The sequence below is a fragment of the Emys orbicularis genome, chromosome 2 (genome assembly GCF_028017835.1).
Source record: "Emys orbicularis isolate rEmyOrb1 chromosome 2, rEmyOrb1.hap1, whole genome shotgun sequence".
In the NCBI taxonomy this organism is placed as follows: Eukaryota; Metazoa; Chordata; order Testudines; family Emydidae; genus Emys; species Emys orbicularis.
Window position 1 is genome coordinate 203,002,938 of NC_088684.1, and position 20,046 is coordinate 203,022,983.

Sequence of the window (20,046 nt, forward strand, 5' to 3'; positions counted from 1 at the left end):
TGCACCAAGCCCAGTCGGAGCATTGTGAAGCCTTGCACACAGTGTCTCCTGTTGCTCTGGGGAAGCACACAGACAGTGCACTATCTTTAAAGTGAGTGCAGTGAAAGCGCCACTCTCCATTCAGCCAGCTCCACTGGCCTGCCACGGGGGTGGGATGAGGCTTGGTCCTGCTCTCTCCCCTTCCTTGGTCTCCTACCCTCTTCCACACAAACCTCTGTTAGCACTCAGAGCCCTGAGATGCTCCAGCATTCCTTGGTCCCAGCCTGCTCATATAGTGGCGAGACACCCATGGATTTAATGGTGCAAGATTGAATGCAAAAGCTCCCATTGTGCTTGACCCTTGTGCCCCTCCTTCCCGTAAGCTTCCATGCAGAGGCCAGAAAAGAAAAATCTTTTTTATTTTTTTCTTTTCTACATAGAAAATCATTTTTGTAAACAGAAAAGTACTTTATCATTTTACTTTTAATGTCCCGTGTGTTTTTCAAAGAGTGGGCAATGAGTGGGAGGGCCACTGAGCAGATCACAAAATACCTTCCTTGGAGTATTCTAACAGGAGTTTCAGGCTATTCCCGATTTAGGGGGTAACGTCTGTATTTCTTTCCAGGGAAGATCAAAATTTCACTGCTATTCTGAAATTCAGTCAATTAAGGGTTAATTCTAAAGCTTACACTAGAGATATTTCCAAGGCAGAGCAGATGTGCCGTAGCAAACAAAGATTTTGGCTGGCAATTTTTTTGTAATTAAAAAGCTGGATTTTTTTCAAGCATTCCGTTTTGTTGTTGTTGGAATTCAGCTCATTTCAGCGGGTTTTATGTAAAAGTTTAAATAAAGTTTGCGTGTAATTATAATGTTGGCCTAACCCTTAAGGTTATCTCAGGAAGGGTCAGTTCACTTCTGCAGATAGAGCCAGGATTTCATCCACTATTAAAATTAACGGCAACACTCCCATCTACTTCAGTCAAACCAGTTGATCTGGGTTTGATTCTCCTCTCACAGGTTTAGACTGATGTTACCTGTGCTCACTTCAGTGGAGTTACTTCTTACTTACATCAATGTAAGTGAGAAGAAATCAGACATTTTGTATATTACAGAGTGATTAAAATGGTCTAGCTAGTCTACTATCTTCTCACCAGTAATGGCCAATGGTTCAAAGGAGGGTATAAGAATCTCATTGTTACAACCTGGCACAGTACCCCTCTGTATGACCAACAGTCTGTTGCGAGTGGACTCCTACACTGAGTCCCATGTGCTTTCAAGCCAACTGGGTTTGGACAGAATTATAGTCACTGTTTCTAGCTTTGGGTTTGTTAGGCACATTTCCAGGCTCAGACCCTTTGTCTGATCCCTTCTTGGGACATGGGACTGCAATGCAGCTACCCTAAACCCTGAAACCTGTGCCTCAATCCTCCCAAGCTCCCAACTACCAGTCATGTACACAAGCTCCCACAGAGCTCTGCTGAGGCTGTGGTCTCTCTGAGCTACTTGTTTAACCCCTTCAGGGACAATGTGGCAAGAAAGCAAGGAACACAGGTTTAGCAAAGGAATTTCTTAACCAAAGTCACTTTACTCTTGAAAGCACTCAAGACTTACAGATTTTTAAAATGACAAGAGGCCGCCTTCCCCAGTCTGATCTCACCCCTTATGTGAGTCAGTGTTTCAGGCTGGGTTGAGTCTCTCCTGCACATCCTGCTTACGTGTTACACTGGCTGGCCTCTTGCACAGAGTAGCATGCTCTCTTGAACAGTGTCTCTGCCTGCTTGCCATGTGCTCCCCTGGCATGCTTCAGCCCCATCCCCCATTCATGCTAGCATCACCTGCATAGAAAAACGTTGTTCCATGGGGGTGAGCCAGGAGCTGAGAGCATTCAAAGTTGATAGCTACAGATTGCCATTTTGTTGGCTTCTCAGTGACAGTCCTTCAACAAGTTTTCAAGTGATTTTTCCTGTGCAGAGCCACTATCTTAATGGGCAGAGCCGCTATCTGAATGTAATTCAATACACTGCCTTGGGACAGTTTAGACACATGTTCAGCACATAATACAAAATGGAGTTCATAAGTGTATACAAAGATACCCTACTCTGTCACACTCATAATAGACTATAAAGGACATTTCTTGTTAACTCCAGGTAGTTAGTGGCTGGTTTATGCTCTGAACATGAAGGTTTATTTTTTGTTTAAACTCTTTGAAAGCTACATTCTTACCACACCAACAAACATTATATATAGGGCCCTACCGATTTCATGGCCGTGAAAAACATGTCACAGACCATGAAATAAGCCCTTCCCCATGAAATCTGATCTCCCCTGTGTTGCTGGGAACACCCCAGCTGGGGGCTCCTAGCTGTGAGTCCCAGCCACTCTCGGTGGGCAGATCACCTTTGGGTGCCTCCACATGCTGCAGGAAGCTCTGGGGCTGGGCAGCAGCCCCGGAGGTTCTTGCAGCCAGAGGAGGCTTGTGGAGGTGGGTCCCATCTCCCCCTTGCTGCTGGGAGCGCCCCAGCTCGGGGCTCCTACCTGTGAGTCCTGGCCAGGCTAGGGAGGGACAGGACTTGTCCTTCCCATGACTTGCCACTCTCGGGCGGGGGGAGATCAGTCCCACCTCTGGGTACCTTTTGGGTTGGGACCCTCACGGTTACAACACTGTGAAATTTTAGATGTTAACATCTGAAAATGTGAAATAGACAAATTTAAAAACCCTCTGGCCATGAAATTGATCAAAATGGACCATGAATTTGGTAGGGTCCTATTTATGTAGAAGGGGAAAAAGGTGGAAGTAAATAAAGATTTGACCCACTATTCCCTGTGTTGTGTAGAATAATCTATTGTTTTTCTACAAAATCCTAGGCATGCAAGAGGCCTCTAAGAAGCTTACAGAATCTCTTCATGAAGTATATGAGCCCGAATGGTATGGCCGGGAAGATGTGAAAATGGTTGGAGAGGTAAGAGGTGTGAATGTGAAGAAACGTGGTTGAGAATAGATTCGTCTGAACCAAAGAATGGAAATATTAACCTTAAGTCACTGAGTTCCTCATTTACTGTACTAATGTATTGGTGCAGAATGTAATTGTAGGCCTCCTAGAGAGCATCTCATAGTAATCAGAAAACACTCCATGAACCATATTTACATCATAATGCAGCGATAGTGGAAAAGTGTGTTCTTACAATAATTATTTTTATTTTTAAAATAAAAACTTGGTTGACATTCTAAACTATTATGCATAATGGCCTTTATTCCCGTCTCACTCACACTCGTTTAAAACCCAGGTAATTGTATTAACTTCATTAATCTGGAGTTACTCCAGATTTACCTCAGTGTACCGGAAGTGAGAGCAGACTTAGGCTCAATAACAGTTATTTGACAAGCTACTGCGAGGCATCTTATATGCACGTTTCTAAGATTTTGAATGTTCATGATCATCCCGTAGTATTTCATAATAATGGCAGGACTAATTATAAGAGAAAGAATACCTGATTGCATACTGACTTTTCTCTAGCCAGAATCTGTTCTTGTTTACAGTGGTGCAAGTCTGGAGTAACTCCACTGAAGAGTTACTCCAGATTTACAACATTGTGAGAGTAGATTATGACCCTTTTATCTTTGGACCAGGCTTTGTGGTGGTGGTGCTTTTATTGAATTTCTTTCGTTAGGGTGTAATAAATATTAGAGGCCAAATTAGGAAGCAAGTGTAAGCAAGTTTAAATCCCATGGAAGTCTATGGGCAAATTTACTGATGACAAGAGGGTGTAAGTTGGTCAGAAAACTGATGTAAATTATAATCAAACGTAATTTGTACTGATCTGGTATTAAGTGTGGGAGCTGTAGCAGGAAAAACAAACACAAACTCTCCTGTTAATAGCTTTTCCTGCTATTCTCCTCCCACCTTGCTCCCTGCCAATGGAATATAAGTTACATTTGTGTTGTAAACACACACAATGCCAAATCAGTGTAAGTTATACTACTTCACTGCTTATACCCACTTAAATGTATTGTCTGAACAACTTACATCTGACATATAACTTATATTACCATTTACATCATTGCTAATTTTGGACTTTGGGACAGAATCTTATCTCATAAACGCTATTGTAAATCCAAAGTATTACCACTGATTCCAGAAGAGTTACTCTGGATTCACCGTGTGATGGATCTGCTAAGCAGGGGACTACAACTCACATCAGTCCCCCATCCCACTGCATTTCCATTTCCCCTGGCCAGGTAAGGGGAAAGATCCTGAACCAAGAGCTGTCTGGGCTCTGCTGGGAGGCAGTAGCCACATGGCAAGAAGAGCTGCAGAGAAGCTGAATTCAGAGCAGATTTCTCAAGAACTGTATACAGAAATGCATGTGGAACAGATTGTGGCTGTTAATATTACAGCCAGGTGCAGGTTAGTGTGGTATGCATAGGAGAACAGCAGCAGCTGGGCAGGAAGCCAGTGCAGAAGGGTCTCAAAGGGGGACACTGACTGAGACTAGTCTGCAAGCTCCTGTTTGCTTGAATGGAAGCTGAACTGGAGATGGCACCTCAGGCACTAGGAATGACGAGCCCAGTCTCTCGGTTAGACTGCCCCAGGGACCTGAATAAGAACCACTATTGCTCACTTTGAACTGTGACTGTTTAAGCCTCTATACCTAGGGTATTTGCAACCATTTCCTTGCCTACCAGCCCTGTAAAATACCCGTTTGCTTAGCCATGGGTCTGAGTGGTTACTGAATCCCACGAGGGCTAGCACCTACAAGGCCTAGGTGCTGAAGCACCTGCAGTGCTTGCCTCTGCATCTTGATGTACCTGGCATGCCACTGGAACCTTAGGGACTTGGTGTAGTCCGGTCATGAGAAACCCCAGTAATTTACACTGGTGTCAGCAATGGGATTCCAAATGGCAAATTTGGCTGGCAGGACGTAAAAGGCAGGAGCCAGAGGTACGAGTGCTACTTGGTGGGTAGAAATGAACAACCCTGATGATCTAAGTTTTCCCCTGAGCTCCAATAATGGAAATAGGTAGGGAAGTGCCGTGGAGAGAGGGTATGTGAGTTGTAGTCCCCTGCTTAGCAGATCCATCGCACACTGGTGTAGATCCAAAGTATTCTCACTGATTTAAATGGAGTTACCCTGGAGTCACAGTAGTTTACCTGAGAACACAGCCGGGTTTTGGTCTCTGTTACATACAGGAAAAATCTTCTATCTCCCTACCTGTGTGAATATGGTCTCAAACAGATTAACACATGACACACTGTAGTTTCTACAGCTGAGTCTTTTCCAATTTAATCTGAAGTTTGGACGTGATGTTATAGATTTATGCATTACTGAAAATACAGTTTAGGAGAATATGCTTACCTTGTCAAGTCCACAGGCAATTATTCCTAAATTGTTCCATCTAAATGACCTTGATCTTTATGTGAGGAGAGAAGGTGATTTGAGGCACTAATCATTTATTCAGCAAGTGCTTTTCAGTCCCATTAACTTTTTGAAAACCTCCAAGATTTTAATTTATCTAAAATGTGTCTCTGCAAGTTATTTTCAAATGCCAATGTACCATAATTGCTATTGCTTGCTATGATCTAATGCTTTGCTGCTTTTTACACAACTGTAATTAAATATTGTGTTAATAAATATGGATTTTTAAGTGTGATTAATGGATTATTAATGGAGTATTATTCATTAGAGTCTGCAATTATGATAGGAAATAGATTAAATAAATTCTGGCATCTTGTGTCATACTGCATTTACAATATGTCTGTCTTGTGGCACAGAATGAGTAAACAGTGTCACTAGAAAATAGCCTTCAGGACCGCTGCTTGCCCATGGATCCTGTAGGGCAGTGGTTCTCGCTCTTCCCATACCAGGATCACCACAAAACTTCCTTCTTATCTAGGTGAGATCTAGGTGGGATCCCCCTCCCATTTAGAAACATGAGAAGAGCACGGTGATTGTGACCTGCCCGGCACCTGTTCAAATCCCAAGATTGAGAAACCAAGTCCCAGGAGATTTTAAGAGCACTGATCTCTAGCAGCAGCAGCAGAACTTTGCATCTGGCATGGGATGTCACTCATTTCTCCATAGTACTCCTAATCAGTCCAGCTGCATTAACATGCTCAATGACAGGAGAATTCCAAGGAGCATGTTCTGGCAGTTCCCCCACGACTTTACATAGGAGTGAGCTAGCCCCCAGCTGATGCAAAGAATGGATGTGATGTGAAGTTGATGTGAAGAATGGGACTTTTTGTCTGTTGGAGTAGCAGTGCTTTGTATCCTGAATCCAAATTTTTTGACTTACAGATCCTTTGAGTTCTGTGAGGCAGAACTATTTATGCCAGCCATTTGCCTTCAAAATGCTCTATTAATGATAGGCAGAGAGAAACAAATAAGGGGAATATATGACTTCCCCTGGTCTGGAAGAATACTCAACCAGAAAACAACTGTTAAAATAAAATAAAATAAAATAAACCCAATTTCTCCATTGTCCATACATTTTACTGAAAAATCAAAACTGAGGTTACAAATCACTCTAGTGGATGAAGGAACCACCTTTTATTCATTTTATTTTATTTTGGTTTTAGTTGTGTTTTGCTGCTCATTAGAGGAGAGGTTATGATGTACATATCAGTGAACCTATTTATAGGTGGGAAATAGAGTAACTTTGGTTTTGGGACTTCCGGCCTGCTAGAATCAGTAGTAATCCTGCAAAGCTTGGATTCATGACTTTCCAAGACTGCTACTACTTTGAAGACTGCAACATTTTTTAATTGATTACCGGAGTTAAATCTATTCTATTGTAAATTAAAACTCACATTGAAGATTTTTTATCCATTTCACAACTAAATTCTGATTTTTGCAGGAAGAACATAATAAGATTCCAGGAGAATTAAGCGTTGCAATTTACATAAGTGTTTTGCCATTTACATAAGTGTTTCCCCTAAATTTTGAGTGATTGTCAACTGTGTTTCTCTGTATCTCATCTCTTTCTTTACAGAAATGTGATGTGCTCTGGGAAGACTTTCATCAAAAGCTGGTGGATGGATCATTGCTGACCCTGGATACATACCTGGGACAGTTTCCTGATATCAAAGTACAGTAATACATTTCTATAGAGGGAAAAATTAAAAGGTTACCAATTACTATTGAGTCATAATCATGAGAGAAATGAAATAAAGAATATACAGGAAGCCAGCTCTCATGTGGAATGTAACACATCTAATTCTGTAAGCAAATTCCATTCATAGTCTATGCTATTTTCCTGAGTGAACAAAATTAAGTATTATGCAGTAGCACCATTTGATTTTCTTAAATTAGCCTTTGTATTTCAGACTTTTATGTAGGTCTTTTCTGCTCCCACTGAAGTCAATGGCATAACTTCCACTGACTTCAGCAGTGCTGGAGCAAGGCCTTGAGACCAAAGTGTTACAGCAGAATTATTAGAATCAGAAGAGTTCTGTCATTATTCTTTTCTTGGTTAGATGCACCTCTGGATGTTTGAGTCACTTGTTTTCTTTGTTGAATTTGAAGCAATAAATGGTTTCTGTGATTTGATCAATCACAAAAGCTTTGTAATACATCTCAGTAGAGACTGCTATTATACAAATCACAACATACACTCCCCAAGTCCTTTTTTAATTCTGTCTTCCCTGTAAGGATTTCAAAGTAGCATACACCCAAATCGTATGAAATTTCAATAATGTAAAACACTGAATCACAAAGCTTAACACTTGAAGACAATGGGACTATTCACATGCTTAAAGTTAATCAAATGCTTAAGTGCCTTGTTGGACTGGGGCCTTGGAGCATGGCTGTGATGATCAACAGTGTAAAGTGGAGGAGTACATAATAAGTACATGACTAAAGAAGAGATGGGACTTTAAGGAAAACAACTCATTAACCCAATAGACGATGAGGAAGGAGAATGTTATAACTGGATGATACCGTAAATTTTCAAAGCAATCCTGACTCACATTTAGTTGCCAGGTAGATGCCATCCTTTGGATACTTATTCCAAAGCATCAAAAAATAAATAAAGATTTCAGCTTTGTTTGGAACGGCAGAAATGTTCAATTTCTACAGACTGTGATTGGCTGAAATTTAAGGTTACCATTTTGTGGCCTTGACAGCTGAATTACACACTAAAACAGGACTCAGTTAAAGCCAGTCAAGATTGGCTACAGCTCTTGGTGGTACTTGTTAAAGGCATGTGTTCTGATATTTCAAGAAATGCTGGGTTCAGCTTTGTTTTCACCATGAAATGCTATTGAGGTGATAAGGATGTCAAAATGTATTGAAATTGGGAATTGAACTGAATTTGGAGTGATCTTTGTAATCAAACATCCTGATGTGTTACCTTTATGGATACCATCAAAGCTGTAGCCAGCTTATGTTAACACCATCCATTTTAAGAGCCATAGCCAGATTGGATGGCTTCAGATACTGTGGAATTGGGTCTCAAGCTTTCACCCATGATTGACTGAGGTGCAGCCACCCATGCCTGTGATTAATTTAGTCCTTTTGCTTCTGTGTTACTGGTTTGAATCAGGCCTATGCTAATAGTGACTCTCAAAATTGTCATCTAAGGGCCGATCAGCGCTTATTTGAAAGGAAAGAGTGGACTCAATGACTTTCTATAAAACAGGCGGCCATATTGCAAAAATCACCACCATAACTGGCAAGTTTACTTAAAGTCTCATTTGAGACACGGGGCAGATCCTCTGATATGCTGGGTCAACTTTACATCTCGCCATTGGTGCACAGCTGCTCTGAAGTCATTTTAGCCAGCCACTAGAAGATTCCGGTAGTACTGAGGCATCCTAGTGGGGCATAGAACCAGCTTAGTGACTTCAGCACTACCCAGGCTGCTGACATAGGAAAAATAGCCAGGAAAAGGGGGCCACAGCCAGAGCTTCCTTATGATGGGATGATCTTTAGCTGTGAGTAAGGGTTGCACATTCAGCACCTGCTATAATTGACACCAGGGACAACATTAGCACCAAGACAATCTTGGGTCCTGGGTGCTCAAGGTGAGATAAAGTCCCACTCCTGTTCCTGAGCTGTGCCCAGTTCTCTTTAGCTGCAGCCTGGAATCTGGTCCACAGTATTATAAAAGGAAATTTATATACAATATGCATTACTGTTGTGTCAGCAATTTTCCAAGGCACCTTTTTTAGTATTATGAGAGGTCCTACGATACCTACAGTAGCTTAATTGGAATTCCCATTATGTGATGTCAAAATTAAATGTATTCATTATGTATTCAAAGAAGTCATACTGAGAAGTGTGTTTTCAGCATTTTTCCTAACTCTGAAAAAAGTTAATATATATTAATCATTAAATTCACACACTGTGTAGTATGAAAGGGAAGATAGTTTGTGATACCTTATAGTATAACTTAATGAGTTCATTCACACTGCTGGAGATAAAGATGCGTCTGTTCATATATTATAAAATTGATATGTGAGATTCCAGTCCTGCAAACTCTCCACACACACATCTCTTGTCACACCCTTATTTCTCAATAAATAGGTTTCGTATTAAAATAATAAATTGCCTAAATTGTCTCTTTCACCAAATGTGCTTTCACTGTGCAATATTATGATAAATAAAGTTTAGATTGCAAGTGAGAGGGTAAAGAATCAAAGACAAATTAAAGCAAATTAAATGAAAGTTCCGTCTCAGATTGCTTGGATGTGTGGCAATAGTGCTGATTTTTTTTGCAGACTCGCATTGCAAAGCGAAGCAGAAAGCTGGTGGACTATGACAGTGCAAGACATCACTTGGAAGCCTTGCAGAGCTCAAAAAGAAGAGATGAAAGCAGAATTACAAAGGTAGGGTATGTCTTTAAATAATAATGTTACTGGCAGCAGACGTCCTGAGTCTGGGTGACATTTATTTCTGCACAGTGGATAGCATAAAGTCTGTTCTCTTCCATTTCAGAAAATGGGACTGCTCACATGCTGACGTTTAAACACGTTATGCACTCTGCTAGATCAGGGCCAGAGTGCTCAGCTTCTTGCAGGAGTGAGTCCCATTTAAGTCCTATTTTGAGTTGCACTGGGATTTAAGGGGTGCATAGGCTTTGTGCTTGCCTTTTGTACAGGGATCAGTTGCACCGAGATGAGACCACCATGGGGGGCTTCATCCTACAGCCCATAATCATATGTGTAGTCCCACTGATTTAACAGCATCTGCTCACATGAATGAGGGTTGCAGGATCTTGCCCTGGATTATTAAATTCTTCAGAATATTGTCTTTCGCTCTGTAAATAAATAAGAAAAAGAGTGTAAATAGTAAAACTGAGAAAATGACGTTACAATGTGAGTTCTTTGGAAAATTGCTGGTTTTCAGTTTTGTTACAAATGCAAGATTCAGCAAAGGTTCACCAAAGGTTTAGAGAAGCTATGAACCTCTACAGTAAAGATGGGCCAATTTATTGTTTCCATTGAAACCGCATGGAACTTGTGATTTTGCACATTTTGACACAAAAAGACTTTTTCTTTCGGTTTTGGTTGTATTCTTTGGAACCAGAAATGCCTGAGATTCAAACCTATGCAAGCCAAACTAGACAAAAATGTTTGCAGTAGCCTTTGCAAAATGAAACAAGTGAGTTTTATACGCTATAATAAACAACAGTAGTTTGACCTACACTCTCCTTTTGTTAATAGAAAAACAGATTTGTGCAGTTTCACTGTGTTTGGAGAATAAAAGCCAACATGTCTTGCTTTGTTATAGGCAGAAGAAGAGTTTCAAAAAGCACAGAAAGTGTTTGAAGACTTTAATATTGATTTACAAGAAGAGCTGCCATCTCTATGGTCAAGGTAAGCCAAACAACTTGCATATATAGGCTAGAATTTTCAAAGAACCTAACAGAATTAGTCTCTGAACGTCCACTGAATTTTAATGTGTGTCACAGAATGGCTGTCCCAGTACATGAAGTAGGTCCTACTCCCCAGTGTCAGAACCAGTATCAGAACCATAATTTCTGAGCATCTCTAGCAGCTTGTTTTCTTTAAAATTGCATGGCAGTGCCTGTGTTACAAGTTACAATTTAAAAAGAACCAGAAAGAGATAAATAATTGTAAAATGCAGGTATTGTATTTTCATTTTAGATTTAATAGGCAGGTGAACAAGAATGGCAGAGAAATGTCCCATTAGAGCGTTACATTATTTGACAAATGAGACTTGAAAAAAGGATGCTTGGGGCAGCCAGAATTTCTGTCTACTATTGTCCTCTAAACTTCTATTTAAAGTGAGATGCGTTCAGATTTTTCTGTGGTGTTCGTATTTTCAGGCACTTATCACCTCAATACATTTGTTTTATGGGCTACCAAAAGAAACAGCAAACCAAACAAAAAAACCCAACCAACTACACACAAAAACAAAAAGTCCACACCACACACTTTGGCATACATGTCCTTTTCATTACAGTGTGTCTGTTACCTTCTAACTAGACTAAATGGTTGATAGAATTTCCATATACATTTGAGCCTACAGTCATGGTTCAGGAAGCACATTCATTCAAAGCCCCTATTTTTTAGATACTTACTACTTTCCAGAAAAATAACCCATTGGGATGAAATTTCTCAGGCTTATTCTCAGCCCAAAGGCGATTTTTTTGTTGGTGAAAATTTGGAGAAATTGAATGTGGAATTTCCAAACAGGCGAGAAATGAAGTTTTTATGCTCTTAGGGTTATTCAGATTTCCCTGCACTAATATAAGCCAAAGACACATTTTCAGGACGAAATTAAAAAAAAAATCAAACAATTTCAAAAAATGTTCATACACACATAGAACAATTAATTGCTCTCACAATCGTCTTTATGCAAATGCCTACATGCATGTACAATTGTGTATTTTGCATTCATAATTATTTTCTTTTACATATGTGTGCATATTTTGCATGCTCTATTTAGGCATCTGTGTTTTAAAACTTACCGCTTGCCATCAACCTTTGTACATATGCAGCCTGTGAGGCGATGGATGGTGGTTGGAGAATGAATCAGGTTTGTTTAGTGAATGAAGCTCATTTGTTCCAGAAGTTGGAAGGTGTAATGCAGGGAGATAAAGGACAGTCTTGTGATTACGACAGTTGAACGGTGGTCTGTAGAAATGGATTCTATCCTTGTCTCTGTCACAGAGTTCCTGTGCAATCCTGTGCAAGTCACTTGAACCAAACTTTTCACAGGAGGTCACTAACTGTATGTACCTCATTTTCTGGATGCCCAATTTGACACCCTGGAGATCAGATTTGCAGAAGTGCTGACTGCAACTGAAGTCTGTGAGACTGTGTTCTGAACAAAAAAGAACCATACATTGTTAAATGCCCTCAAAACCCCCTCAGATTTTCAAATTGATCACCCAATATTTAATGTGTGCTTTTGACATTAATGTCTCTGTGCCTTAGTTCCCCATCTGTAAAACAGAAATAATGCCACCTCATCTCACGGGGATGCTGTGAAAATATATTCATTAATGTTTGTGAGCACTCGGATACTATAATGTTCTCCACCATAGAAGTCCTATGTGAGATAAGATACTGCTGCACTAATCTCTAGGAGCACAGGAGTATTTGCTAATCTTGCCTGCCTCACTGTGTTACTGTAGTGAGACTGAAAGAGCTCAGGATGAGTCTTGCGAAAAATAGACATTGCCATTTTTTTTTTGCTTGCTTAAAGCCTGGATGCTTTAAACAACATATATTCTTGTTTCAGTAAGGCCAGCAACTAGATGGGTATTCCAGATTTGGGGAACATGTTTCTCATCTCTTGGATCTGAAATTACTATGATTTGAATAGGCAGTGTGGTCCAGGGGATAGGGCACTGGACTCAGATCCAAGAGATCTTGGTTCTATTTTAGACTCTGCCACTGGCTTGCAGTGTAGCCTAAGGCAAGTCACTTCACTTCTGACTGCCTCGCCTTTCCCCTCCCACCCTTTGTCTTGTCTATTTAGACTGTAAATTCCAAAAGCCTGTCCTTTTTGTTCCTCTCTCTCTCATACCCGAAGGCTCTTACTATGTATTTGTACAGTGCATAGCACAGTGGGGCCCTGCTCCCATTGGTGCTCTGTAGAGGCTACTGTACTATAAATATATAATAATAATGATTCTGTACTAACATGGTAGGAGCTTACGTACAATACATAATTATCATTGTATATTGGGCACTGATTATATTAACTTCAGTGATAATGCCTACAGGACAGATTCTACCACCCTTATTCACACTGAGTATTAATCTACTCCCTAAGTATTTCCACTGACATAAATGGGACCATGTGGGGAAGAAAGTAACCCTCAGTATGAACAAGGGTGGCAGAATCTGGCCCCCAGCTGCACCGCTTCAGGAATTGTTACATAATCAGTGAATCAAGATACAATTTTTTGTTTAATATTCCGTTCAATTGTTTGCTTTCCTCAGAATCATCAGGACACAATAAAGAATGTTGCTTGTTGTTTGAAAGAAATGTACAGCTCATTTTCTCTCCTCTCTCTTCACCCTCCTTTTTTCCTTTCTCTCTGTCATCTTCTTTCAGACGAGTTGGCTTCTATGTGAACACTTTCAAAAATATATCCAGCCTTGAAGCCAAGTTTCACAAGGAAATAGCTTTGGTGAGTAAAACTGAATGTGCTGTGTGAATTATGCAACAAACAAATGTTGTCTTTGGGAGCAGTGGAAAATATTGCAGCGATGTATCTGAGAATTTGTCCTTACTGCCTTGATCCCTGGTCACAGTGTAGTATTAACATGAGTTTTCACTACACTTCTTCGCACTATGCCAAAGTAATGTCCCTGACATTGTTGGATTAAAATCCAACTGCAGTTGCAAAGTTAAGTTCTTTCTCTTTGTTAGAATGTCCTCCCTCTCTTCATACTGTCCTCTTATACATTATTAATGGGGCAAGGTTGCTGAGCACCTTGTGCCAGCATTAATTTTAAAACTGCATCAGCTCAACAAGTGCAAGAGGCAGTGGTAGAGGCTTCCCCTTTCAAGATCTACCTCTGTGAATTCCTACACTGCCAGCAATTTATCAATATGCCCATGGTTCTCAAGCAAACAGAGTAACTTCAGTAAGACACTTATGACCGTATGCTTATATACTTCACCAAGTCAGTGCCTAAGAGCTTGTCTACACCCCAAAATCAGTTAAATTTAAAAATAGTTAAACTGGTACAATAACTGTGTGCAGACCAGGTGTGTGTGTGTGTGTGTGTGTGTGTGTGTGTGTGTGAGAGAGAGAGAGAGAGAGAGAGAGAGTTAAAGAAATACTAGAAACTAACCAAGTTTTTAGGTAAGGGTCCAACAGTAACCTTGACTGTGCCTCACACTTGACATCCCCAGCCACTGTCCTCTTACAGGTTGGAGATCCCACCATATTCCAAAAATTAAAAAAATAGCCTGTTCCTTTGAGTATGAATTCCAGAGGTATGCACTTTAGTTGTATGCAATGATAAAACCCACACCCTTCTACAGTACTGGTACAGGGTGAGTTCTGCTTCATATCTTTAGTATGGATTAAGGGCAAACCTGTGGATTGAGCCTGGTAATTAACAGCACTCTATTGTTAATAAAGTTAGTTTAAGACTGACTCCCTTCAGGAGCTCTCCACACAAACCAAAATACGCCATAAAATTGGCCTCTTTTTCATCTAAGAAACACCCTATAGCACTTTACAAATGTCAATTAATTATTGAATCATGGAATCTCTCTCTCTTGCTTTCTCTCTCCCTCCTGCAGATAGGGTGACCAGACAGCACATGTGAAAAATCGGGACAGAGGGTGGGGAGTAATAGGAGACTATATAAGAAAAAGACCCAAAAATCGGGACTGTCCCTATAAAATCAGGACATCTGGTCACCCTACCTGCAGACATCTCCCTTCTTTGTTGGCTGATTCTGTAGTCAAAGAAGTCCCTTCTCCCTCAAAAGCCTGTCCCTTTGTTCATCTCTCCTGCCCTAAGCTTCCTTTGTCTCCCTGACACACTCAGTCTGTGTTTGTTAAAAGCTAGTACTAGTAACTTGGTTCTTTGTCCTGCTTCTGGGGAAATTCCATTCCTTCAAACCAAGGAACCCTGCAGAAAAGTTGAAGGAAACTTGTTTTCTTAGGCTTCAGACAACCTAATGTCCTACGCTGTTCTCATTTGAATGGGAGCCATTCATGTTAACAACTTCTTTTATTTGTTCTGTAGCTTCATCCAGATAGGGTGTGAATATGCAAGAGTGTCCTTGACAGCCATGGCTCACTCATTATACGTTGCAGGTTAGAGTAACACATGGAATTCATAATCATATACAGAACGAATAAATTGTACATAGACTCCCCAAATCATCACAACTTCAGTAGGCTTTGAATCAGGCCCTAAATGAACATGGCACTATGGTATATCTGAAGAGGTCTGTATTTTTTTTAGAGAAGTCAGCAATTTCTAAACCAGGCTTACCATCTGCACTTTTATCTAATATTGCAACCTTTAACCTAATATCACATTAAATAGACAAGTGTTTTTCTTCTCAGCTATGCCACAAACTGTATGAGGTGATTACCAAATTGGGAGATCAGCATGCTGACAAGGCCTTTACCATCCAAGGAGCACCCAGGTAATAAATTGTTTATGAAATTACAATGGGCTTTCACCTTTCCAAAATAGTCAACCTACCTATAGCATGTGGTACTGCTACACCTTCATCTATGTACATCAAGGTGCAGCAGCTAAGGATCTGGCCCTTGCATTCTTATAGGTGGAATATACAACAGTGTTGTCTTGGCTAATTATTTTACCACAAGTCTTGTAATACATGGTGTTTTACTTAAAGCCATGGCTCCTGAAGGCATGTGAGTAGGTGAGAATCTCAGGTTTCATTAAAAACAAGGTCTGCTAAGGAAAGCCTGAGTACATGGCCCAAGTGCCCCCTAAAGGTTCAAAAACTGAAAGGCAAATTAAAAGAATCCCAAAATTATATATATATAAAATTATTATTTCTAAGCCAATCTCATGCTTTATGGGAGCTTAGCTCATGATTTTGGAACACTTGGGGTTAGTGATACTGATCCTTTATCTCCTGACTTTTACTTTGCACACAGCATGATCTCCTGCCTCTCTGCCTGGCGTATATAGAAATGTTTTCTGCTTTCAGTTGTATAATGATGATGGGATGAAAAGGCACAAAGTGTAAAAAGAATGGTACTGATCTATAGAAAAAAACTGAAGTTTTAGAGAGACAGAATACATAATTCCTGCATTTATAACCATCATCCCTTGCATAAGCAATCGTGGAACTAAATTTTGACCAATGTGCTAATTTGCCCCTTTAACAGTGTCACATTAGCATTAATTAGAGCTGATCAAAAAACAGAATTTCTGTCCCAAAGGAGATTCCAATATTTCAGCATTTATTTTCATCCTAAATCAGAAGGAAAACTTGAAATACTGGAACTTTTCACAAAATGCAAAGGTTAGAAAAATGTCTATTCAGAATTATCCAAACATTTCATTTTGGGTTTGTTTGACATTAATCTGCATCTGTGTGAGCTTTCACAATGCCTCATGGGAGTTCCTTAATGTCCCCACTCTTCCCTATGGACTTCCCTGGTTGGACTACATCTCCCATGATGCACTTGCAGAAACTTTGATTTTACAGAAACCACACTTTCTGTTAGGAATTTTCCATCAAAATACTTTAAAACTAGCATTAATATATACCCGTATTCTGGCCATCTGTGGCTCTACAAACACACCCGTGCTTCCCCTGCTCTTCCTTTGCCAAGTTACTCTTGCCAGAAGAGAGAGTGGTTAATGCAATATGGGCTTTTTTTTCTAATTTATTTAAATAACCTTGTATTTTTGACCTTCCAGTATGACACCCAGGTTTTTGGGGTATTTTTTTTTTGGTATCACTACATTATGTTGTTGTGTGAATACTATCATAACCCTGGTTTGGAAGTTTTTCACTGTTATGCTAAGATTCAGCATTAAGCTGAAGAACCAACAGCTTTACTTGAGTCTAACTGTTTTGCCGAAAGCCTGCATAAAATTAACTACAGTGCACACTCTGAAATATCTTATGTCCCAACATGCACTAGATTTTGTGTCAAACCTGGATGGATTCTTTGAGGGCGGTTTTTTACTGGCATTCCAAAAGCTTGTTCAGGAACTCAGGAAAGGATAATTTCAGGATAAGACAGTTGTTATTTTTTATTAAGAAGTAAATAAAGAACACAATGAAGTTTGAACTTTTCTTCAGAGGGTGGGAGAAGGAAAACAAAAAAAAATTAAAGGGGCATGTCATTGAATACGCTACCTTGAAGGGAAATAAAATAGATAGGAAGGAGCTTTTTAATAACTGCATATTCCTTTTTTTTTAAATATTTCCACAGAAAGAGGTGGTGAGTGTGAGCTAAAATATATTCTTGCCAAAGAATAAATTTGCTTTGCTTTAGTGTTAAGAACATGATTGTGACTGGTCTCCTCAATCATGTAATGCTTCACTTCTCCCTAAAGATACGTACGGCCAGTTCTCCTCTTATTGAATACTGTGCTCATAGAACGCTGTAGACTGTAGGCTCATTAATTATAGAAGGAAAAATCTGTTTTCAATATTAGACTTTAGAAATCTCTAGACAGTAAAATGTCCCTCAGACTTTGAGTCTGATCCAGTTGGTATAAATTGATGTAGCACTAACAAAATCAACTGAGCTATGCTGATTTACACCAGCTGAAAATGTGGCCCTATAATTAGTAGTATACTTTGGTTTTTGATTAAATTTCATCTTATAGCTGTTGTTCTGTATGATTACTAATATTTATTATTGAGCCTTGAACTGGGATTGTAGATCACTGGAGCCTTTTAGATTGTGAGCTGTGTAAAGTAAATTGGTTAATGAGTTAATGACAATAATTGTCATTCACATTTTATTATACTTTCAAACTGACATGAGAAATCATTTCAAATACAGAAGCTTCTGAAATGTAAGGACTCCATTTTTTGAAGATATAGGCACGAGAACAGTAGATGTTCTAGAAAACAACCTCTAGAAAATAAGGATTTCCTTTGACATTATAGTTCATTGATAGCTTGAATTTAATCACTGTTTTAGTTATTTAATTACATAAGAGGCCAAATACATCCCTGATGCCAGGGATGCATTTCAACTATTGTGTCAAAAATATCATTATTTGAGGCTATAGAGTCAGAAACCTACATTTCTCAAAGGGTTCAGAAATGTAACTCATGGTATAAAGTCAGTGAAGCCTCATGATATATTCAGAACTTGTTACTTTGTGTTCATCCAGTGACTCAGGTCCACTCCGCATTGCGAAAACACCATCGCCCCCTGAGGAGGCTTCTCCCCTGCCTAGCCCTTCATCTAGTCCCAATCATACACTGGCACCTGTTTCATCTCCTGCACCAGCTCGGCCTAAATCACCTTCACAGGTAGGAGCAAAGCTAACCTGGGGAGCGGGCCTCTTACACAGATGTAGATGAGCTATTGTGGGAGATTCCACAGCAGATAAATCCGGTGAGATTTACATTTGGGTGGTGAGTGCTGGAGTGAGGAGGAGTGATTTCTAAATTAAAATGAAGAGTGATGGTGAGCAGCACTGACGCGGCTTTGTCAGGAAGGGCTGTGACACCATGAGTTGCCCCAGCTGTTTGTTCCCGTTGCAGGTGCTTGTTGAAATTGATCTTAAGAACAGGTGATGGGAGAACGGATTGAGACTAGAAAGTAGTGCTGATTGAACTATGTATGTGTTGAGATACTTATGAATAGAACCTTTAAAAGGATGTGTATTCAGGGTTTTCATGGGAATTAGATCTATCTAGGACATAAATTACCATATGAAAAACTTTTAAAAACATGTATGTGTATTAATACAAAAATAGAATTGTAGATTACATTTTCTTTTATTATTGACTATTTATGCACAGCATTGCCATTAAAAAGTCAACATTAACCAAGCGTTGTCACCACACAGTGCTATCTGAGATACCATAATTTTTGCTTTCCTTGGGATAAGGCAGGGGTAGGCAACCTCTGGCACGTGTGCCGAAGGCGGCACGTGAGCTGATTTTCAGTGGCACTCACACTGCCCAAGTCCTGGCCACCAGTCCGGGGGGATCTGCATTTTAATTTAATTTTAAATTAAGCTTCTTAAACATTTTAAAAACCTTATTTACTTTACATACAACAATAGTTTAGTTATATATTAGAAACTTATAGAAAGAGACCTTCTAAAAACGTTCAGATGTATTACTGGCACGCGAAACCTTAAATTAGAGTGAATAAATGAAGACTCGGCACACCACTTCTGAAAGGTTGCCGACACCTGGGATAAGGAATAATTGTGGTAGCTCAAATACTGTACTACTGTGGTAATTTTTGGCAAAATACTTATTGGACCTGATTGTCCTGTTATACTGATTTTATACTAGAGTGAGAAGTTTGATCTCAATGGAATCATTCATGATTCTCATCAGTGTAAGTGAGATAAGAATTAGGCTCATTAATGGCAACTTCAGTAGTGTAAGAATTGTACATGATGCTTTACACATATACCAAGCATATAGTTTCTATAGTAAGGCAGCGTTTAAAGTTTAATTAAAACAAGAACAACATAGCTAATACCCTTATAAAAAGAAAGAGATTACAGAATTACATTTTTTTTAAGTTACAGTAAAAATATGACAGTAGTTTGACATACTGTATGTAAAATAGTGGTACTGCAGCATATGGGACAATCCCTATTTTTTATATGGGGAACAGTTAAAAAATAATTGTATTTTCATGACATTATTTGTCTCTGAAGAGTGTGTTTTTTACACTGCTTGCCTCTGTAACTCACAGTCTACTTGCAGCACTGAAGGACCTTTACACTCAGCTGGTGTAATTCAGTGTTGCCCTATTGATTTCATTGGAGATTCATTGCTTTACATCATTTGAGGGTCTGCCCAAGATTTATATGCCTGTTTTTTACATTTTCATAGGCACGAATATCATATTAGGTATTAGTCATGGTAAATCCATAGTTTGGACTATTTTTATCCTTGTGATATCAGAGGGATTATAGTT

General features: G+C 39.6%; 1 protein-coding gene across 2 annotated transcripts in view; it reads left to right on the top strand.

The window, feature by feature from the left end:
- The window catches only part of AMPH (amphiphysin), a 178,103-nt gene that overhangs the window by 103,436 nt on the left and 54,621 nt on the right, over nucleotides 1–20,046 (top strand). For both annotated transcript variants that reach the window (XM_065398613.1, XM_065398614.1), the window contains exons 4-10: nucleotides 2,845–2,939; nucleotides 6,971–7,066; nucleotides 9,699–9,806; nucleotides 10,711–10,796; nucleotides 13,513–13,588; nucleotides 15,493–15,575; nucleotides 18,269–18,410. In XM_065398613.1, the coding sequence (XP_065254685.1) occupies nucleotides 2,845–2,939; nucleotides 6,971–7,066; nucleotides 9,699–9,806; nucleotides 10,711–10,796; nucleotides 13,513–13,588; nucleotides 15,493–15,575; nucleotides 18,269–18,410 (686 nt within the window). The remainder of the gene's footprint in view (nucleotides 1–2,844; nucleotides 2,940–6,970; nucleotides 7,067–9,698; nucleotides 9,807–10,710; nucleotides 10,797–13,512; nucleotides 13,589–15,492; nucleotides 15,576–18,268; nucleotides 18,411–20,046) is intronic.